Consider the following 20,273-nt stretch of genomic DNA (forward strand, 5'->3'; position numbering starts at 1 on the left):
CCAATTGGAGCTGTTTATGATGTCACCTACATGTGTTAATTGTGGTCAATTAGCGATATTTTAATCCGCTATCATGTACGTTTTCGGATCGACAGTTACTGCGAGGTACCAATCAACGCTCGGAGGCGTGGCTTAAATTTTATTGACAGGCGACTTGTGTCACGTAGACATGTTTACAAGCGTCGGCAGACCAAAAAACTCGGCGAAATTTTTTTCGCTTTGATGTTACCAGTCGGCGAAGTTCAGATGAATCGGGCGACTTAATCGCCTAAATCGCCCAGTTGCTAGAGCCCTGTCTAAGATGTTTAGCATGAAATATCTTCTTATGGGTGTCTTCCAAGTTTGTTCAAATAAAAGCCCTTGGGTTAAAATCGGCCCTGTGGGGGGGGGGCGCTATGTACAGGTGAGCGACTTCAGGGTCATCATGGCCCTCTTGTTATGACTGTCATAGTGTATGACCATAATCCATGAGAATTTTTTTTTTAGATGAAGATGGCAGTAAACTATATCTGGTGGATTTCGAAAAGAAAAGCATAGATGATTTTGAGGAAAGGAGAGAGAAAGAACGGCGGGAGAAAGATGATATAGATAGAAGAGAGTTTGAGGAAGAACAAAGACAACTGGCTGAACCTGTCCCTTTGCCTGATACAGTAGAAGAAGAGTGGTATTGCTTAATATTTGTCATTTTGAATGGAATCAATCAAAATATGGTGCATGAAATATTGTCTTATAGATCTCTACCATGTGTGTTCAAAATTATTTTGGCCATATGGGTGTTTAAACAGGTATTATTTTGTCTCCCAACTTCTTCATTCCATATACATTATAGTTAATGCAATATTTGAAAATTGTTATTATTTTTACTTATCTTCTTTGTGACTATAAATGGTATCTTTAAACTTAAAGTTAAACTGATATCAATGTTCATAAATCTAGCATCGTTATTTCAAGAGTTATCTCCTCTTTAAAATTTTGTATTAAAATATGTTATATTTTGGTAACAGGGATGTTTAAAAAAATAACTTAAGAGTCCTTCAGTCTGTCTGTCTGTCTGTTCATAAAAACTATTTCCTGAGATCACTTTTAAAGATTTTTCCAACAAATTTACTTAAAATAGAGATAAATTGAAACATTAGTTATACTTATTCATCCTGAGAAAATTGACCTTTTGATTATCTGTTGTATAAACATAATTTCCTTACTATGCAGGGAAACTTAACACATTACTATATCAAACTTAGAACTCAAAAGATTTAAGTTCATTTATGTCATTCATTTACTGGTAAAATTGAATGGCAATTGACCCATCAGAATGTTGCTGGGGTTCTAACCAGTAGGGGACTTATGTATTGCTTGCAATACTATGATAATTGCTTGTTCAATGCAGAAAAAACTTAAAATATCATTTTTTTAAAAACCCAAAGAGGTAGAGCTTAGATATTTGGCATGAAGCATCTTGAAGTGAGTGTCTATCAAGTTTGTCCAAATAAAAGCTCAGGGGTCAAAATTGGCCAGGGTGTCATTACTTTTCCTTATTTGTATATAGTAAACTCAAAGAGCTAGAGCATTAATATTTGGAATGAAACATTGTCTGATAGGTGTCAACCAAGTTTGTTCAAATAAAAGCCCTGGGGTCAAAATTGGCCCCAGCCCGGGTGGTTATTGATTTTCCTTGTATGTATATAGTAAAAACTTAAAAAATTATCATTATTAAAATTATCAAAATTTATCATGAAAGATCTTCTAATGGGTTTCTACCAAGTTGGTTAAAAAAAAGCCCCTGGGTTAAAATTAGCCCCGCCCCAAGGTCTATATACAGGTGAGCCATTTCAGGGCCATCATGGCCCTCTTGTGTCTGATTAACAGACAATTTTTTATAAGGGGTCAAAGCTGTGTAGAGTTATTTGAAGAGTACTGACTTCTGGAGTTAAAATTGGCCCCTCCCTCAGGGATATATACAGTCAAGATTGTCATATGTGGCTTTCAAAGGTCACATATTATGACAGGGATTCTATTAATACAGTTGCACAGAAAATTAAATTTTTTATACCATCTGTATACCATTGTGTCTTAACATACATAACTGTGTGAAAGAATAATATCTAACCAATTGCATTTAAACATTATAAGGTCCTTTAAGTATTTAATGTAAATGAAAATAAGAATGCCTGTAAAATGGTACAAAATAAACTTTAATTTGATGCATTTAAAATCCTTTAAATAAATATACTTCAAACTATATATTTATATCCAAAGTTTTTTTAATCCTCTACCATGTAGCAGAAAGGAGATTATAGGAATGGCCTCCTCTGTCAGTCCTTCCGTGCGTCTGTCCGTGCCATTTAATACAATTAGGGGTCAAGTAACTGTAAATAGAACAAAACAGAACAATAGAGTTAATTCCGTAAAAATAGAATGCCATGGCCCTTTATTAAACAAAAGAAAATAACAAAAGAAATGGCCCTTTAGTCCATTTAATTGGAACATTCGAATCCTCTCCATATTTCATCCAAACTTCACAGGAATGTTCCTTTGGTGGTCGCCTTTGAAAATTGTTCAAAGAATTTAATTCCATGCAGAACTCTGGTTGCCATGGCATCCAAAAGAAAAAACTTAAAATACCTTCTTCTAAAAAAACCAAAGAGCTAGAGCTTAGATATTTGGCATGAAACATCTTCTAGTGAGTGTCTACCAAGTTTTTTTCAAATAAAAGCCCTGGGGTCAAAATTGCCACCGCCCAAGGGGGTCATTGATTTTCCCTATATGCAAATAGTAAAAACTTAAAAAATCTTCTTTTAAAGAACCCAAAGAGCTAGAGCTAAGATATTTAGCATGAAACATCTTCTATTGGGTGTCTACCAAGTTTGTTCAAATAAAAGCCCTGGGGTCAAAATTGGCCCGCAACAGGGGGTCAAGGATTTTCCCTATATACAGATAGTAAAAACTTAAAAAATCTTCTTTTAAAGAACCCAAAGAGCTAGAGCTAAGATATTTAGCATGAAATATGTTCTAATGGATGTCTACCAAGTTTGTTCAAATAAGAGCCCTGGCGTCAAAACTGGCCCCGCCCCGGGGGGGGGGGGTCATTGATTTTCCTTATATGTGTATAGCAAAAACTTACAAAATCTTTTTTAAAAAAAACCAAATAGCTAAAGTTTAGATACTAAGCATGAAACATCTTCTAGTGACTGTCTACCAAGTTTGTTCAAATAAAAGCCCTGGGGTCAAAATTGGCCCCGCCCCGGGGGTCATTCATTTTCCTTATATGTGTATAACAAAAACTTAAAAAATCTTCTTAGAAAAAACTCAAATAGCTAGAGTTTAGATATTAAGCATGAAGCATTTTCTAGTGAGTGTCTACAAAGTTTGTTCAAATAAAAGCCCTGGGGTCAAAATTGGCCCGGCCCCGGGGGACGTTGATTTTCCTTATATGTGTATAGCAAAATTTTAAAAATCTTCTTTGAAAAAACCCGAATAGCTAGAGTTCAGATATTGAGCATGAAACATTTTTATGCTCCCCGAAAAATTTCGGGGGAGCATATAGTCGGCGCCTTGTCTGTCTGTCCGTCCATCCGTCTGTCCGTCCGTTTTCTTGTCCAGAGCATAACTTGAAAACCCTTGGAGATAATTTGTTTAAACTTCATACAGTGGTAGAGGGCATTGAGGGGGAGTGCAGTGTCAAAGAACCATAACTCTATTTTGCCCGGTTTTTGAATTATCTCCCCTTATAGAAAAATCTTGTCCGGGGCATAACTCTAAAACTATAAGAGATATCAGCATGAAACTTTGTAGGTGAATAGATCTCAATGGGTAGATGTGCAGTGCATAAGACCAATAACTCTTTTTGTCCTAATTTTGGAGTTATTGCCCTTTGTTAATTTCAACACTTTGAACTTTGTCCGGAACATAACTCTAAAACTATAAGACATATCAAGATGAAACATTGTAGGTAGATAGATCTTATTGAGTAGAAGTGCAGTGTAAAAGAACCATAACTATGTTAAGCCTCATTTTTGAATTATCACCCCTTATAGAAAAATCTTGTCCGGGGCATAACTCTAAAACTATAAGAGATATCAAGATGACACTTTGTAGGTGAATAGATCTCAATGGGTAGATGTGCAGTGCATAAGAACAATAACACTTTTTGTCCTAATTTTGGAGTTATTGCCCTTTGTTAATTTTAACACTGAACTTTGTCCGGAACATAACTCTAAAATTATAAGAGATATCAAGATGAAACATGTAGGTAGATAGATCTCATTGAGTAGAAGTGCAGTGCAAAAAAACCATAACTCTGTTAAGCCTCATTTTTGGCCGGGTTGCACAGGTGCAAACCCGTGTTATAGTATGGTGAATGTTGGACGGCAGGTGGGCGTCCGGGCGGGCGGCGGGTGGTCGGGGAAAAAAACTTTCGTAACAGTTTTCTCAGCAACTACTTATCACAGCCTCTTGATATTTGGCATACAGCATTGACACATGGTCCCATACCGTGGGATTCGATTTCAGGTCTGTCGCTCATCCACTTCCTGTTTATCCACTTAGTTAAATTAGTTAGATTTTTTCGACATTAATGGTCAATGCTAGGAAATTTTCGTAACAGTTTTCTCAGCAACTACTTATCACAGTCTCTTGATATTTGGCATACAGCATTGACACATGGTCCCATACTGTGGGATTCGATTTCAGGTCTGTCGCTCATCCACTTCCTGTTTATCCACTTAGTTAAATTAGTTAGATTTTTCGACATTAATGGTCAATGGTAGGAAATTTTCGTAACAGTTTTCTCAGCAACTACTTATCACAGCCTCTTGATATTTGGCATACAGCATTGACACATGGTCCCATACTGTGGGATTTGATTTCAGGTCTGTCGCTCATCCACTTCCTGTTTATCCACTTAGTTAAATTAGTTAGATTTTTTGACATTAATGGTCAATGGTAGGAAATTTTCGTAACAGTTTTCTCAGCAACTACTTATCACAGTCTCTTGATATTTGGCATACAGCATTGACACATTGTCCCATACCGTTGGAATTGATTTCAGGTCTGTCGCTCATCCACTTCCTGTTTATCCACTTAGTTAAATTAGTTAGATTTTTTGACATTAATGGTCAATGGTAGGAAATTTTCGTAACAGTTTTCTCAGCAACTACTAATCACAGCCTCTTGATATTTGGCATGCAGCATTGACACATGGTCCCATACTGTGGAATTCGATTTCAAGTCTGCAGCTCATCCACTTCCTGTTCACATTAATGGTCAATGGTAGGAAATTTTCGTAACATTTTTCTCAGAAACTACTAATCACAGCCTCTTGATATTTGGCATAGTTACAGCATTGACACATGGTCCCATACTGTGGGTTTCGATTTTAGGTGTGTAGCTAATCCACTTCCTGTTTACCTACTGAATTAAATTTTCGACATTAATGGGTCAATAGAAATTTTCGTAACATTACAGCCTCATGATATTTTGTATACATATGCAACCCGGCCTTTTCTGTCTTTGACCCATTTTTGAATTATCTCCCCTTTTAGAAAAATCTTGTACTGGACATAGCTTTAAAACTATAAGAGATATGAACATGAAACTTTGTAGGTAGATGTATCTCAATGGGTAGATGTGCAGTGCACAAGAACCGTAACTCTGCCTGCCTAATTTTTTAATTATTCCCCTTTGTTTATTTTACACTTTGAACTTTGTCCAGGACATACAGTACAGATAACGAGGAATATGCAAATTCCTGCAAGTAACGAGTAATTACAAAAAGCGTGACTCCGGGTGGATTATAAATTTCTCGCACACAAAAGAGTGACTCCGCGTCGATAACGAGTGACAATTAAGTCTGGGGGACTCCGTGAATCTCCGAGTCAAAAAGAGTGACTCCGAGAGAATAAGACTGATTTGGTACAAGTATGCTTTATTTATTTATTAATATAATGCTCTACCTCTTAAATAAAATCCTTCAATGCATGTATTATTCATTCAAAATAACAATGTTGTCGAAAATTCTTTGTTGATGTAAAGTATCACAAGTGAAAACGAAAGTAGACACACTTGATTCATTAATTAATTAAAGGAAAGAATAACCGATGATTTCCCGCAATTCCCGTAACGCGCAGTGTCAAAAACCTATTTAATTTAGTATTCTAAAATAGTAAAATATAGATGAGCTTCTTTTTTGCATTGTTTATACAAATTTATAATCATTATGTTAGCAAAAAAAGAAGACAAAAAAGGAAATACATGGCAAAACAACCACGTGCTTAGGGACATACTATCGTAAGGGGAATTATACTTTGTACCAGAATTGAATACAAAAAAACAAACATTTTCTTTAAGACAGTTTACAAAGTTTTCTTTAGTGAAATGCATCTGCCTTGGAAAGTAAACTTCTGAAAAAGGTAATTTTATACTTTTAAGTCAGGCTTTTAGATAAATTTGTACCAGTTACATAAATGATACCAAAATGATTTCCATGTGAAGTACATGTACGTCTCCTTTTAATTGTTGGTTGATAAAAAATCCGTGAAATACGAGATATAATACATCATTCCATACAATGCACTAGCCAAAACAGCGACACCCTATGTCGGCATGTACAGTCCTGCTTTTAATATGAATGTATTAATTTATTTTACTATTGCTTTCAGAACAATATAGAACAGAGTTAAGAAATTCGACCTGCTAGGCAATTCTACCGATGTTGGCAGCACAAGAAAGGACAACATTTAGCAATTCATTTATGAAATTATACCGATGTTTGCAGGGGGGAAACGACAGGCGCTGCGTCGTCTCAAAAATAAAACCATGAATTATAAAACAGCAACAAGAAAATTGAGATTGGCAGTGAATTTTTAAAGGCATCGCGGTCTTTTTAAATCCACATATGTACATGTACAATGCATGCCCGCTTGCTGTGACGGTCAAATATGTTCATATGCTATAATAAAAATATTGTTTTATTGTCTATGAACAGTACATGTACGTGAAATCGGAAGTAGTTTAATCTTTGTCAAAACTGTTTTTTATTTTTATAAAATGACATGATTTAGATGATGTACAAACCATAAACAAATAAAACAATAAGAAAAAGAAAATGATCATTTTATTCTTTGCTGTTTTTATTTTTTGTCAATCTTTGTAATGCTGATTACAGGTGAATGAATTACAGGAGCAGTGCACTAGGTAAGTTGAACGGCCTCTGTCAACTTGTTAACTCCTCTATAACTCTTGAATTCCTCCATAATGCCTGAAATAAAAAAACAACAAAAATCTTAATTTATTAATGATCATCACAAGACAATTTACTTTTGATTCCAATATCAACATACATCTACAACAGAATGAGACCGACAGATTTTCGGAGATATTCTTGGAATAAAATTACAACAATATATTACTAACATGCAGCTTTATTTAGAAACAATTAAGTTAATGTTAATTCTCAAAAACTATATATAAATCAAGTGTCTTCTAATTAAAATTAATGTTAAAAACGGCGGACGTGACAGGTTGACACGTAACTAAAATACATGTAAACAAAGGATGTATAAAGAAACGTACATGCACATCATGACAATTTTTAAAACTATACAAACCAATATAAAAGTTGGGAAAGTCAATTTTTTGATGTGCACATGTTATCAATGATTAAAATATTATGAAGATCGAAACAACACAACACAATATTTGGCACCTGAAATAAATTAGAACGGCACGTTATCGGTATTTGATGCATTTAGAAACATTTAAGATTAATTCATTTAATATAATTAATTTATTTCTTAAAGAAGTATAAAAAAAAGTTGGGCCGTTATTATATGGATTTTTTTAATCGTTTTTTGTTTTTGATAGAATTTCGGGTTCCTGTGGTTATTGCTACTGACCTAATTAATCGGGATAAAAATAAACTTGAAAACTGATGACGGTTACGGTAGTGATTTTTTTCTAATCAAATGTACCTTCAACTGTTTCAGCAACAACGGTAAAAATCATCTTTATTTTCGAATGGTAATCTAAAGAATTAAATTAAATATAAAATGAGATTGCACTTGCATTTATTTACACCAGCTAGACACCGACACGGAGTTATGCGGTAATTCTCTCTCGGAGTCATGCGCTTTTATTTTCGTCTTGGAGTCGGTCTCATCACACGTTTCTCACGTGGAGTCACTCGTTTTTATGGACAAATACATTCGCGGAGTTGCGAGTGTTTTCCTCGATCCTCCGAGGATTTTGCATATTCCTCGTCATCTGTACTGTAACTCTAAAACTATAAGAGGTATCAACATTGTTTTGTTTGTTTGTTTGTTTCATTTTACGCCTTTTTCAACAGTATTTCAGTCATATAGGCGGGTAGTTTCCTAACCATCGTTCCTGGAGAGTTAAACCAGTACTAGACAACCTTCCTCCGCGCTAAACTACCAAAGCATCTCCTGGGGATCGAACCCACGCCAGAGAGGAGGTATCAACATGAAACGTTGTAGGTAGATAGATCTCATTAAGTAGGTTTGCAGTGCACAAGAACTGTAACACTGTCTTGCCTTATTTTGGAGTTATTGCCCTTTGTTCATTTTGACACTTGAACTTTGTCCGGGACATTACTCTAAAATTATAAGAGATATCAATATGAAACTTTGTAGATAGATAGGTCTCATTGGGTAGAAGTGCAGTGCTAAAGAATCATTACTCTGCCTTGCCTTATTTTGAAGTTATTGCCCTTTGTTTATTTTTACTTTTTGACTTTTGTCTGGGACATAACTCTAAAACTATTAGAGATATCAACATGAAACTTTGTAGGTAGCTAGATATCATTGGATAGAACTGCAATGCTTAAAGAACCTAAACAAAGCCTTGTCTAATTTTGGAGTTATTGCCCTTTGTTCATTTTTACACTTTGAATTTTACCCGGGACATAACTCTGAAACTATAAGAGATATCATCAGGAAACTTTATAGATAGATAGATCTCATTGAATAGAAGTGCAGTGCAAAAAAACATAACTCCGCCTTGCCTAATTTTGGAGTTTTTGCCCTTTGTTCATTTTTTTATACTTTCCTGTGTCCAAAACCTTCTCGGGGAGCATCACCCGGTTCAACCGGTTCTTGTTTGAAATAACTTGGCACAAGTGATCACCATAATTAGACGATGTGCAGAGCGCAAAAATTGGGTTGCTACCCCCAAGGTCAAGGTCACACTTAAAGGTCAAATGTTAAAAAATCTTCATTTCATAATAAAGTCTACATTTTGTGTCTGCACCATAACTTTTTAACCGCTGAAAATTTTTTAATATAACTTGGCACAAGTGATCACCATAATGAGATGATGTGCAGAGCGCAAAACTTGGGGTGCTACCCCCAAGGTCAAGGTCTGTCCTTAACATTTAAACCTCTGCAATGCTTTTATGATAACTTGGCAGAAATGATCACCATTATGACACCATTGGCAGAGTACAATAATCAAGTCACAACCCTGAAGGTCAGTGTCGCACTCAAAGGTTCAATGTAAAAACATCTATTCATGTCATGACAGCTCTATAAGTTATTGACCTTTCAAAGGTTTTAAAATAACTTGGCACAAATGATCCCCACCGTGACACAACTGCAGAGCTCAACACCCAAGGTCAAGGTTATATGTTCTCCATAACTTTTTGACTTTATGGAAGATTTTAAATAACTTGGTACAAATAATCACCATCGTGAGACTATGTGCTTATGATATGCATGACGCAACATCAAGGTCATGGTTGGTAAAAGGTGAAGAAGTACACATTCATGTTCAGTGCGGACGGAGATTTAGCTGTCCTTCAGACTGCCTTGTCTCTTTAAAAGAAAGGTCGGGTATCAACAAAGGTAAAGTGAAAATTGCTGCCTAAAAAAAATCTTCCAAGTAGGCACTCCATAATCAGTAAAAAAATCTGACCCAAATCTTAATCCGGTTTGCACAGGTCATTATGTTCATTACACCTCAATTTCTTTACACACATTGATTGCATCATGCTTACCATATTTGACAGTGGGGAGTAGACACTACGATACAATTATTGATAGTTCCCTCAAATCGTCCCCGATGGATACAATATGATCACAACCATTATCTTTACAAAATATATAGAATGAACAACAGAACAATTTAGTTATGAAATAATGTTTAATGTGTTGCAAGCCAATTGGTTATATCTGAACTCAAAGAACGGGATAAAGCATGAAATGAATATAAAAAGTATGTGTTCCAAATGATTAAAATCAGCAAACTGGTTTAAATATCATAAACCTAAACACTGAGAAACGAATAATCGTTCCTCCAAACTATCTTTTACATAGTCATCCTTGGCTTTTTCACTGAACCAACGACCATGTGGTTTGAACATTCTATCCTTGACACCTTTATTTGAGGCAGCGGTTGCACCGCCTGACCTTAACGAATGTAAACAACGTTTGTTAATAAATGTTACAAATGGAGTTAAAGCATTCCTAAATAAATCTCGCAAAGTACTATATAACATTGGTCTGTTAACATTCCTACACTTATAAACATTTTTAGAAGCACTCAAATTACAAAAAATGAAACATGAAGAATCCATAGGAAATTTAGCCCATTTAAGATACTACTGGACATAATTATGTGCCTGTTCTTGCTATTAAAACCCAAGATCCATCTCTATCGTGACTCAATAAAAATTTTCATATGTGTACTAGGGAAGACGGACAATACCCACCATTTAAAACCCCACACCTCAAAATTTTATATAAGGGACAAAACCCCACCACTAAATTTTATAGAGAATTTGTTGGGGGACTACTGAAACAAGGTCACATAAGACAAGGTTGTCACACCTGCGACCCCATATTTGCTAGGGCTTAGATATTTGGTCTGAAACAGTTCCTAGTATACCTAAACCAAGTGTGTTCAAGCAAACATTGACTTACCACAGCAACAAGTGATTTCCATAGCAACCAGTGACTTTGAATTGCAATCTGTGACTTTCAAGGTCAAAAGACTTGATTTTACTAAAAATTACCATTACTTAGTTAATATTAGACAGATTTGATTAATATTTGGTGAAACACCCCTTAAAAGTAAAACCAATATGTTGTGCTATTATTTAAAGTATGATTTAGTGCTTAATATTATTATTTTACCCTTTAAACTTACAAGTCCAAAAAAAAACATGTAAGATTGTTTACAAGTAAACTTGTTGAGTTGCATGTGCAAAACTAAATCTCAAGCATCTATAAATCTTAAACAGCATGTCCCCTCAGTTGAGCTTTTAGAATCATTGAATTCAGGTGTGAGTCCACATTTAGTTCGTTAACACGCTAGTCACAGGTCACATTTTCGCCTCACTTGTTTCCAAACTTGGTCAGGATGTTTGTCAAAGTAATTGCTCAAACATTTCGGATGTTCACAGGAGCTATAAACATTTTGTGAACACTCTAGTAGTTACTGTTTTTGTCAAAATATCCTGGTTACTGTTTTTGTCCAAACATCCTGGTATTGGTTAGAAAGGTACTTTTGATGATTTCTAGTTTGAAAATGGGTCACCTTGTGTCAAAAACTAGGTCACACATCCCAAATAGGAATAACGTTTGTTGACACTCTTGGGGTACTGTTTTGGTCCAAACATCCTGGAAATTGGTCAGAAAGGTTACTTCGATGATTTAAAGTTCAAGTAAGAATATGGGTTATATGTGGTCAAAAACTAGGTCACACAATCAAAATATATAAAAAACTTTGTTACCATTCCAGAGGCTACTGTTTTTGTCCAGATATGCTGTAAATTGGTGAGAAAGGTTGTTAAATAATTTCTTGTTCAAGTTTGAATATGGGTCATCTGGGGGTCAAAAACAAGGTCAAAGAGCTGGAATATGGGAAAGTCTTGTTAACGTTTTAGAGGCTACTGTTTTGGTCGAAATAACATGGGAGTTTGTCAGAAATGTTGTTTTTAGATAAAATGATTTCTAGATCAAGTTCAAATATCAGGGTCAAAAACTAGGTCAGTGTTTGGAAAAACTTAGTTGACCCTTAAATTCCCTCATGAGCATATTGTGAAAAATGACCATTTTCATTGAAAAGCCTCCTGTTACAAGTTCAAACTGCTATGAAACTATGAAAAATGCTTCAATACTAATCAAACTTGGCACAAATGTTGACTGGACCATTGCCTTTGTAACGACATACTCAGTCTTAAATTTCCTGTTACCATGGCAACGAGGGGACATCTCAAAATTGCCCAAAATCACTATTTTGTCTTGATTTTTTCCATCAAAATTAATTTCAAAGTGCTGCAACTTCTCAAGGGATTGAGATAGAGTCAAAGGCTTTTCAGCGTTGGTTACATGTTACCTTATGATCGACCTGGGGTCATTTTTAGCCTCTCACAAGTCCAAAATTTTCTTGGCGATGAGGGGGAACTCTGCCCCCCTTCAAACCCCCCAAACAGAAGGGGACACATCCTCCTTCTGGTAACCCCCTGATGTATCTTTTGAATTATGGGTGGCTCCGAAAAAGTGCTCACTTTTTTTAGCAACATTTCTCAAACGAAAACATGCGTTTGGGGTCCAAATAGGACATTTTTTTCTCTATTTGAGGCCTAAAATGGGGGGGGGGAGGGTGGTCTAAAGTGTGTTGTTTTGCGTAAATATGAGGTAAAGGGTTAACACTGTAGAGGCTACTGTTTTTATGCTCCCAAAGGGTGAGCATATAGTCACCGCTTTGTCTGTCTGTCCATCCGCTTTTCTTGTCTGGGACCTAACTTTGAAACAACAAGAGGTGTCAACATGAAACTTTGTAGGTAGATAGATCTCATTGAGTAGGTGTGCAGTGCACAAGAACTGTAACTCTACCTTGCCTAATTTTTGTGTCGCCTCTACAGAGTAGTGGCGACATATAGGGATCACTTCTCCGTCGTCTGTCTGTCCGTCTGTCTGTCTGTCCGTCTGTCCGTCCGTCACAAAACTTGTCGGACTACTCCTCATAAACTACTGGTGCAATTTCATCCAAACTTTACAGGAATGATCAGTACCAAGTCTAGTTGTGCATATTGTCAGGATTTTCCGGTTCAATGATTTTTGTCAGAGTTATGGCCCTTTAATAATTTTTAATTTTAAAGTTTGTCCGGACTACTTCTCTTATACCACCAATGCAATTTCAATGAAACTTTACAGGATTGATCTGTAGCTCAAGTCCTTGCGCATATTGCACGGGTTTTCCGGTTGAATGATTTTTGGCCAAGTTATGGCCCTTTGATAAAAAGGTTTCTTTTTCTGTGTGTTGCCAGATACACAAAAGCTTGTCCGGACTACTCCTCATAAACTACTGGTGCAATTTCATCCAAACTTTACAGGAATGATCAGTACCAAGTCTAGTTGTGCATATTGTCAGCATTTTCCGGTTAAATGATTTTTGTTTGAGTTATGGCCCTTTAATAATTTTTTTTTTTTTAAAGTTTGTCCAGACTACTTCTTTTATACCACTTATGCAATTTCAATGAAACTTTACAGGATTGATCTGTAGCTCAAGTCCTTGCGCATATTGTACGGGTTTTCCGGTTGAATGATTTTTGGCCGAGTTATGGCCCTTTGATAAAAAGGTGTTTTTTCTGTGTGTTGCCAGATACGCAAAAGCTTGTCCGGACTACTCCTCATTGAATTATTGCCCTTTGTTTATTTTTACACTTTGAACTTTGCCTGGGACATAACTCTAAAACTATTAGAGGTATCAACATGAAACTTTGTAGGTAAAGTTGAAATTGGATGTGTGCGTGCATATGCATGTGTGTGTTATATCACAGGACCTTGAAATTCTGTTAATAAAAAAACAGTATTTCAAGGTCCTGTGGTTATATATATTATAGAGTGAACTTAAAAGATCTTCTTGTGAAAAACCACGTGTCCAATTCAACCAAACTTAGCAATGTTTCTCCTTGGGTGAAGGTTTTCCAAAGTCATTCAAAGAATTTGTTTCTGTGCAGAAATATTGTTGCCATGTCAACCAAAAGAAAATATAAGAATACATTTATTTTCCTTGTAAAGACCCAAATGCCTAGAGCATAGATATTTTGCATAAGGCATTGTCTAGTAGATCTCTACCAAGATTGTTCATATTATAGCTCTGGGGATAAAATTGGCCCCGCCCAGGGGGTCATTGATTTTCATGATGTACATATAGTAAAAACTTAAAAAATCTCATTGTCTGAATTTACAAGGCTAAGAGCTATGATATTTGGTATATGATATCATCTGTATTGGTTTTCTTTATACATGTATATATATAGTTAAAACTTAAACAATCTTTTTTTCTGAATTGACAAAGACAAGAGATTAGATATTTTGAAACATTGTGTAGTGGACCTTTACTAAGATTGTTCAAATTGTAGCCCTTGGGTCAAAACTCACCCCACCCTGTGGGTCATTGATTTTCATCATGTACATATAGTAAAAACAGAAACTAAAACAAATGTTTTCTGAATAGGAGAAAGCTAGAGCTAAAATATTTGACATGAAACATTGTCTGGTGGATCTGTATCAAGATTGTTTAAATTAAACCCTTGAGTCAAAATTTTGCCCTGCCCATGGGGACACATTGACCTCCTTTCTTGTTCTTTGATGTACAGCCATGAAATTTGGACCATGTGCACAATTGAACTCTGTTAACAGCTGACCTAGAATTTGATGGTGTGACCTACTTTCTTGTCCTTTGATGTATAGCCATGAAATGGGACCATATGTACAGTTTGAGATGTAAAATTGAGTTTTGATATCAGCTGACCCAGATTTTGACAAGTGACCTACTTTCTTGTCCTTTGATTTACAGCTATGAAATTTGGAACATGTGCACAATTGAACTTTGTTATCACCTGACCTAGATTTTGATGGTGTGACCTACTTTCTTGTCCTTTGGTGTACGGCTATGAAATTTGGACAATGTGCACAGATTAAGATGTAAATTAATCTTTGATATCAGCTGACCTAGATTTTGACAAAGTGACCTACTGTCTTGTCCTTTGATGTATAGCTATGAAATTTAGGCCATGTGCACAGTTTTAAATAGTAAAATGAATTTTGATATCAGCTTTGTCATTTATTTATTGAATGGTTGAGTCCAATTTTAAAGGGAGGGAAATAAATTTTTTATGTATGTTTATAACTGTTGGAAGTTTAACTTATAAATAGAAATTTAACTTCATAACAAATATTAAAATCTTTCACACACTTCTTCTTGTAAGTATTAACAGAGACATAGATAACAGAAATAGGTTACTTCCTAGCCAGTTGAGATATCACACATGCTTGCTAGACTTAAAACTTGTAAAAAGTAAAACTTATTAACAAGATATCAAAATCATTAAAATAATAAATTTTCTGAAAACTTATACATTTGTCTATTTCTGCAGGTAAAACCATTTACAATTCCCATTTAAATAAATGATATATCAATTTTTAAAGAGAACTACTTATTAATTTTTGTTGAAAAATTATTCATATTACGAAAAAGCTGGCTCAGTGGGTATGTTCTGCTATGTTTTATTAAGTGAAAGGCAAGGAATGTTACCAGCATGTAGCAATAGATAAAAGATTTAGCTTTCAAATGGTGTATAAAATAAAAGGATCAAATGTACATAAACTATTTTTTTTTGCTACAAAATGTCTAATTATATACCCGAAAGAATTTCCGGCATATTATGTTATACCCCCTGGCGTCCATCTGTCCGTTAGCAATCTGGTTTCCGGAGCATAACTTAAGTTCCATTTGGCCCACAGTATTCAAACTTCATAGGATGATTGCCCATATTGGGTAGAAGACCCCTATTGATTTTGGGGTCACAAGGTCAAAAGTCAAGGTCACTATTACCCTAAAACTGAAAATGGTTTCCAGAGCATAACTTAACTTCCATTTGGCCCACAATTTTCAAACTTCATAGGATGATTGTACATATTGGGTAGAAGACCCCTATTGATTTTATGGTCACAAGGTCAAAGGTCAAGGTCACTATTACCGTAAAACTGAACAGGAGCATAACTTAAGTTCCATTAGGCCCACAGTATTCAAACTTTATAGGATGATTGCCCATATTGGGTAGAAGACCCCTATTGATTTTGGGGTCACAAAGTCAAAGGTCAAGTTCACTATTACCCTAAAACTGAAAATGGTTTCCGGAGCATAACTTAAGTTCCATTTGGCCCACTGTATTCAAACTTCATTGGATGATTGTCCATATTGGGTAGTAGACCCCTATTGATTTTGGGGTCACAAGGTCAAAGGTCAAGGTCACTATTAGCTAAATACTGAAAATGGTTTCCGGAGCATAACTTAAGTTCCATTTGGCCCACAGTTTTCAAACTTCATTGGATGATTGTCCATATTGGATAAAGACTCTTATTGATTTTGGGGTCACAAAGTCAAAGGTCAAGGTCACTATTACCCTAAAACTGAAAATGGTTTCCTCACCATAACTTAAGTTCCATTTGGTCCATAGTTTTCAAACTTCATAGGATGATTGTCCATATTGGGTAGAAGACCTCTATTGATTTTGGGTCACACAGTCAAAGGTCAAGGTCACTATTACCATATAACTGAAAATTGTTTTTCGCAGCAGAACTTAAAATCCATTTGGCTTACTGTTTTCAAACTTCATAGGATGAGTGTCCATATTGGGTAGAAGACCCCTATTGATTTTGGGGTTACAAGGTCAAAGGTCAAGGTTACTATTAGCTTAATACTGAAAATGGTTTCCAGAGCATTACTCTAGTTCCATTTGGCCCACAGTATTCAAACTTCATGGGATGATTGTCCATATTGGGTAGAAGACCCCTATTGATTTTGGGGTCACAAGGTCAAAGATTAAGGTTACTATCATCTTTAAACTGGAAACAGTTTTCGTTCAATAACTCAAGCATTAATCAACCTACAGCTGTAAATTTTATAGGATTAACAGCTTTATACCCCTGACGTCTTTTCGTCCATCTGTTATAGCATTTTTACTTACAAGATAACAACTTGATAGTGGTGTTTTGAACACAGCAACTGTATATATACATAAATGTTCTTCAGCTATAAAGGAGGATTGCTTTTTGAAGGAGGTAATACTGTATTTAATTCCCATGTCTTACAAATGCTTCATCCTTACTCAAAGAAAAAGTACTTTCAGGCATAATGCTCTGCCTAGCGGTGCTCTTGTTTTTCACATTTGATAGGCATGAGTGATATTTTAATGGAGTATATAGGAGCTGCTTATCTCTGTTATCTATATCTCTCAGACTCTGGTATTAGCCAGTATTTGGCAGGGCTTGTGTTTACTGCGACACATTGAGAAAATCAGGGAATTGAACTTTGACGCATTAAAGTTCTACTGTATGTGGTATAACATTCTAAAGGGTTGGCCATATCAAATATATACTGTTTAACAAACTTCAGGGTTGACTATGTTGATGCATTTGGTCGAGCAAGGCGCTGTTTAACGAAAGATCTTCCGGATATACAAAGACAGGATGGAATTCTTCAAGTTATAAAGAGGTAGATTTTCGTTCCCTTTTCTAGCTCACCAGAACCGAAGGTTCAGGGTGAGCTATTAGTATCAAAGGGGATGCTCAGTCGTCATGTGAAAACATTCATCTTCTTCTCTGAAACCGCTTGGTAGATTTACTTTCAGCAAGTGCATTTGAAAAACAGTTGTTTCTGGTGAGTGATTCAGAGCCATCATGGCCCTTTTGTATTATTAACCAGGTTTTCTGAAGGAAAAAACTAGCTATTAGATTGAGGTTTGTCCGCAGGTGGGTGTTAATAATTTCTTCTGTGAGCAACATTTCTCAAGGAATTTTGACGAAACTTTCAAAGTCATCAAGTGCCTTCGCACATATTGTCGGGTTTTGGGAGACATATTGTTTTTGCCTTTGCATTCTGTCCGTAATTATTGTCACACTTTGTGTTCGGTCATTTATCAAAGGCATTTGAAATAACTTTGCACAAATGTTTGTTATAACAAGACAATGTGTCATGCACAAAACTGGACCCCTACCTCCAAGGTCAAGGTCAAACTTGTTGATTAAACGTCAACATTGTCTATTTGAGGGTATATGTTATGTCCCGTCCATTTATTGCCTATCCATGAAGGGATTGAAACAAATGTTCACAATAATAATACAATATGTCAACAACCATTCGCTACCTCTAATGTCAGGGTAACTGTTGGAGGTAAAAGATTAAAATAGTTCGTTACAGGGTATATTTTGTGCCCGGTGCATAACTTCTTCATAGATCAAGGGATTTTGAAATTATTTGCTACAAATGTTCAAAATAATAAGATGATGTGTCATGCCCAACACCCAGACCTCTACCTTTGAAGGTCAAGGTCATGACACTTGTAAAACAGGTCCCCCCCCTTTTGCTGATGTTGGTCTGTCTGTCTGTCTGTAGACCACATGGTTTCCGCTGATTATCTTGTAAATGATTTATCACAAAGTCTTCATATTTCACATACATAGTGATTGGTCATAACTAGTAGATATTGATTTCAGGGTCACTAGGTCAAAGGTCAAGGTCACAGGGGCCATAAATGTGAAAATGGTTTCCACTGATTATCTTGAAAAGTATTCATCACAAAGTTGTCATACTTCACATAGTCATTGGTCATAACTAGTCAATGACCTTATAGATTTTGGGATCACTAGGTCAAAGGTCAAGGTCACAGGGGCCATAAATGTCAAGATGGTTTCTGCTGATTATCTTGAAAAATATTCATCACAAAGTGGTCATATTTCACATGGTGATTGATCATAACTAGTAGATGACCCGTACTGAGTTTGGGGTCACTAGGTCAAAGTCACAGGGGCCTTAAATGCAGAACAGTTTTCACTGATTATCTTGAAAAGTATTCATCACAAAGTCTTCATATTTCACATATTGATTGGTCATAGATAGAAGATGACCTCTTATGATTTTGGGGTCACTAGGTCAAAGGTCAAGGTCACAGGGGCCTTAAATGTCAGAATGGTTTCCGCTCATTATCTTGGTTACAATTCATCACAAATTCTTCATATTTCACATATTGATTGGTCATAACTAGTAGATGACCCCTATTGATTTTTGGGTTACTAGGCCAAAGATCAAAGTCACAGAGGCCTTGAATGTTTAGATGATTTCCGCTTTTTATCTTGGTTACTATTTTTCACAAAGTCTTCATATTTCACATATTGATTAGTCATAACTAGTGGATGACCCTTATTGATTTTTGGGTCACCAGGTCATGGTCAAAGGGTCTTTGAATGGTAGAGGATTTCGGCTCATTATCTTGAAAAGTAATTATCACAAAGTCTTCATATTTCACGTAGTGATTGGTCATAAGCAACAGATGATCCGTATTGCTTTTGGGGTCACTAGATCACAGGGGCCTTAAATGTCAGAATTGTTTCCTCTTATTATCTTGAAAACTATTCATCACAAAGTCTTCATATTTCTAATATTGATTGATCATAACTAGTAAATGTCCCCTATTGATTTTGTGGTCACTAGGTCAAAGGTCAAGGTCACCCTCCTTCCATCTTATGTCATTCTGTCATTATGCATCATCAGTTTCCGTTCATTATCTTAGTAACGGTTGTACGCATTTAACTGAAATTTGGCATATGATATGTTATGAGAAAATACAGATGAAGTTTGAATTTTGTCATGGTTCGATGATTTTTGGCTGAGTTATGCCCCTTTCACTTTGAAAATTATATGAAATTTTCAGTTTCTGTTCATTATCTCCCCAACGTTATTACACATTCAACTCAAACTTGACATATGGATATGTCATGAGAAAATACAGGTCAAGTTTGAATTTTGTCATGGTTCGATGATTTTTGTCAGAGTTATGCCCCTTTTACTTTGAAAATAATATGAAATTTTCAGTTTCCGTTCATCTCCCCAACGGTAATACACATTCAACTCAAACTTGACATATGAATATGTCATGAAAAAATACAGGTCAAGTTCGAATTTGGTCATGGTTTGATGATTTTTGGCTAAGTAATGCCCCTTTTACTTTGAAAAGAATATGAAATTTTCACTTTCCGTTCATTATCTCCCCAACGTTATTACACATTCAACTCAAACTTTACATATGGATATGTCATGCGAAAATACAGGTCAAGTTCAAATTTTGTCATGGTTCAATGATTTTTGGCAGAGTTTTGCCCCTTTCACTTTGAAAATAATATGAAATTTTCAGTTTCTGTTCATTATCTCCCCAACGGTATTACACATTCAACTCAAATTTGACATATGGA

General features: G+C 35.7%; 1 protein-coding gene across 2 annotated transcripts in view; it reads left to right on the forward strand.

Moving 5' to 3' along the window:
- Positions 1-486: 486 nt before the first annotated feature.
- LOC132743674 (coiled-coil domain-containing protein 174-like) overlaps positions 487-20,273 on the forward strand; it is a gene marked incomplete at its 5' end in the record, with an annotated part of 65,573 nt that continues 45,786 nt past the window's right edge. For both annotated transcript variants that reach the window (XR_009627600.1, XM_060732226.1), the window contains 2 exon segments: positions 487-664; positions 17,422-17,520. Coding sequence is in view for 1 of the 2 variants with exons in the window: in XM_060732226.1 (XP_060588209.1) it covers positions 487-664; positions 17,422-17,520 (277 nt within the window).

This window comes from Ruditapes philippinarum, unplaced genomic scaffold, assembly GCF_026571515.1.
Source record: "Ruditapes philippinarum isolate M1 unplaced genomic scaffold, ASM2657151v2 ctg485_1_1_1_1, whole genome shotgun sequence".
Taxonomy (NCBI): Eukaryota; Metazoa; Mollusca; class Bivalvia; order Venerida; family Veneridae; genus Ruditapes; species Ruditapes philippinarum.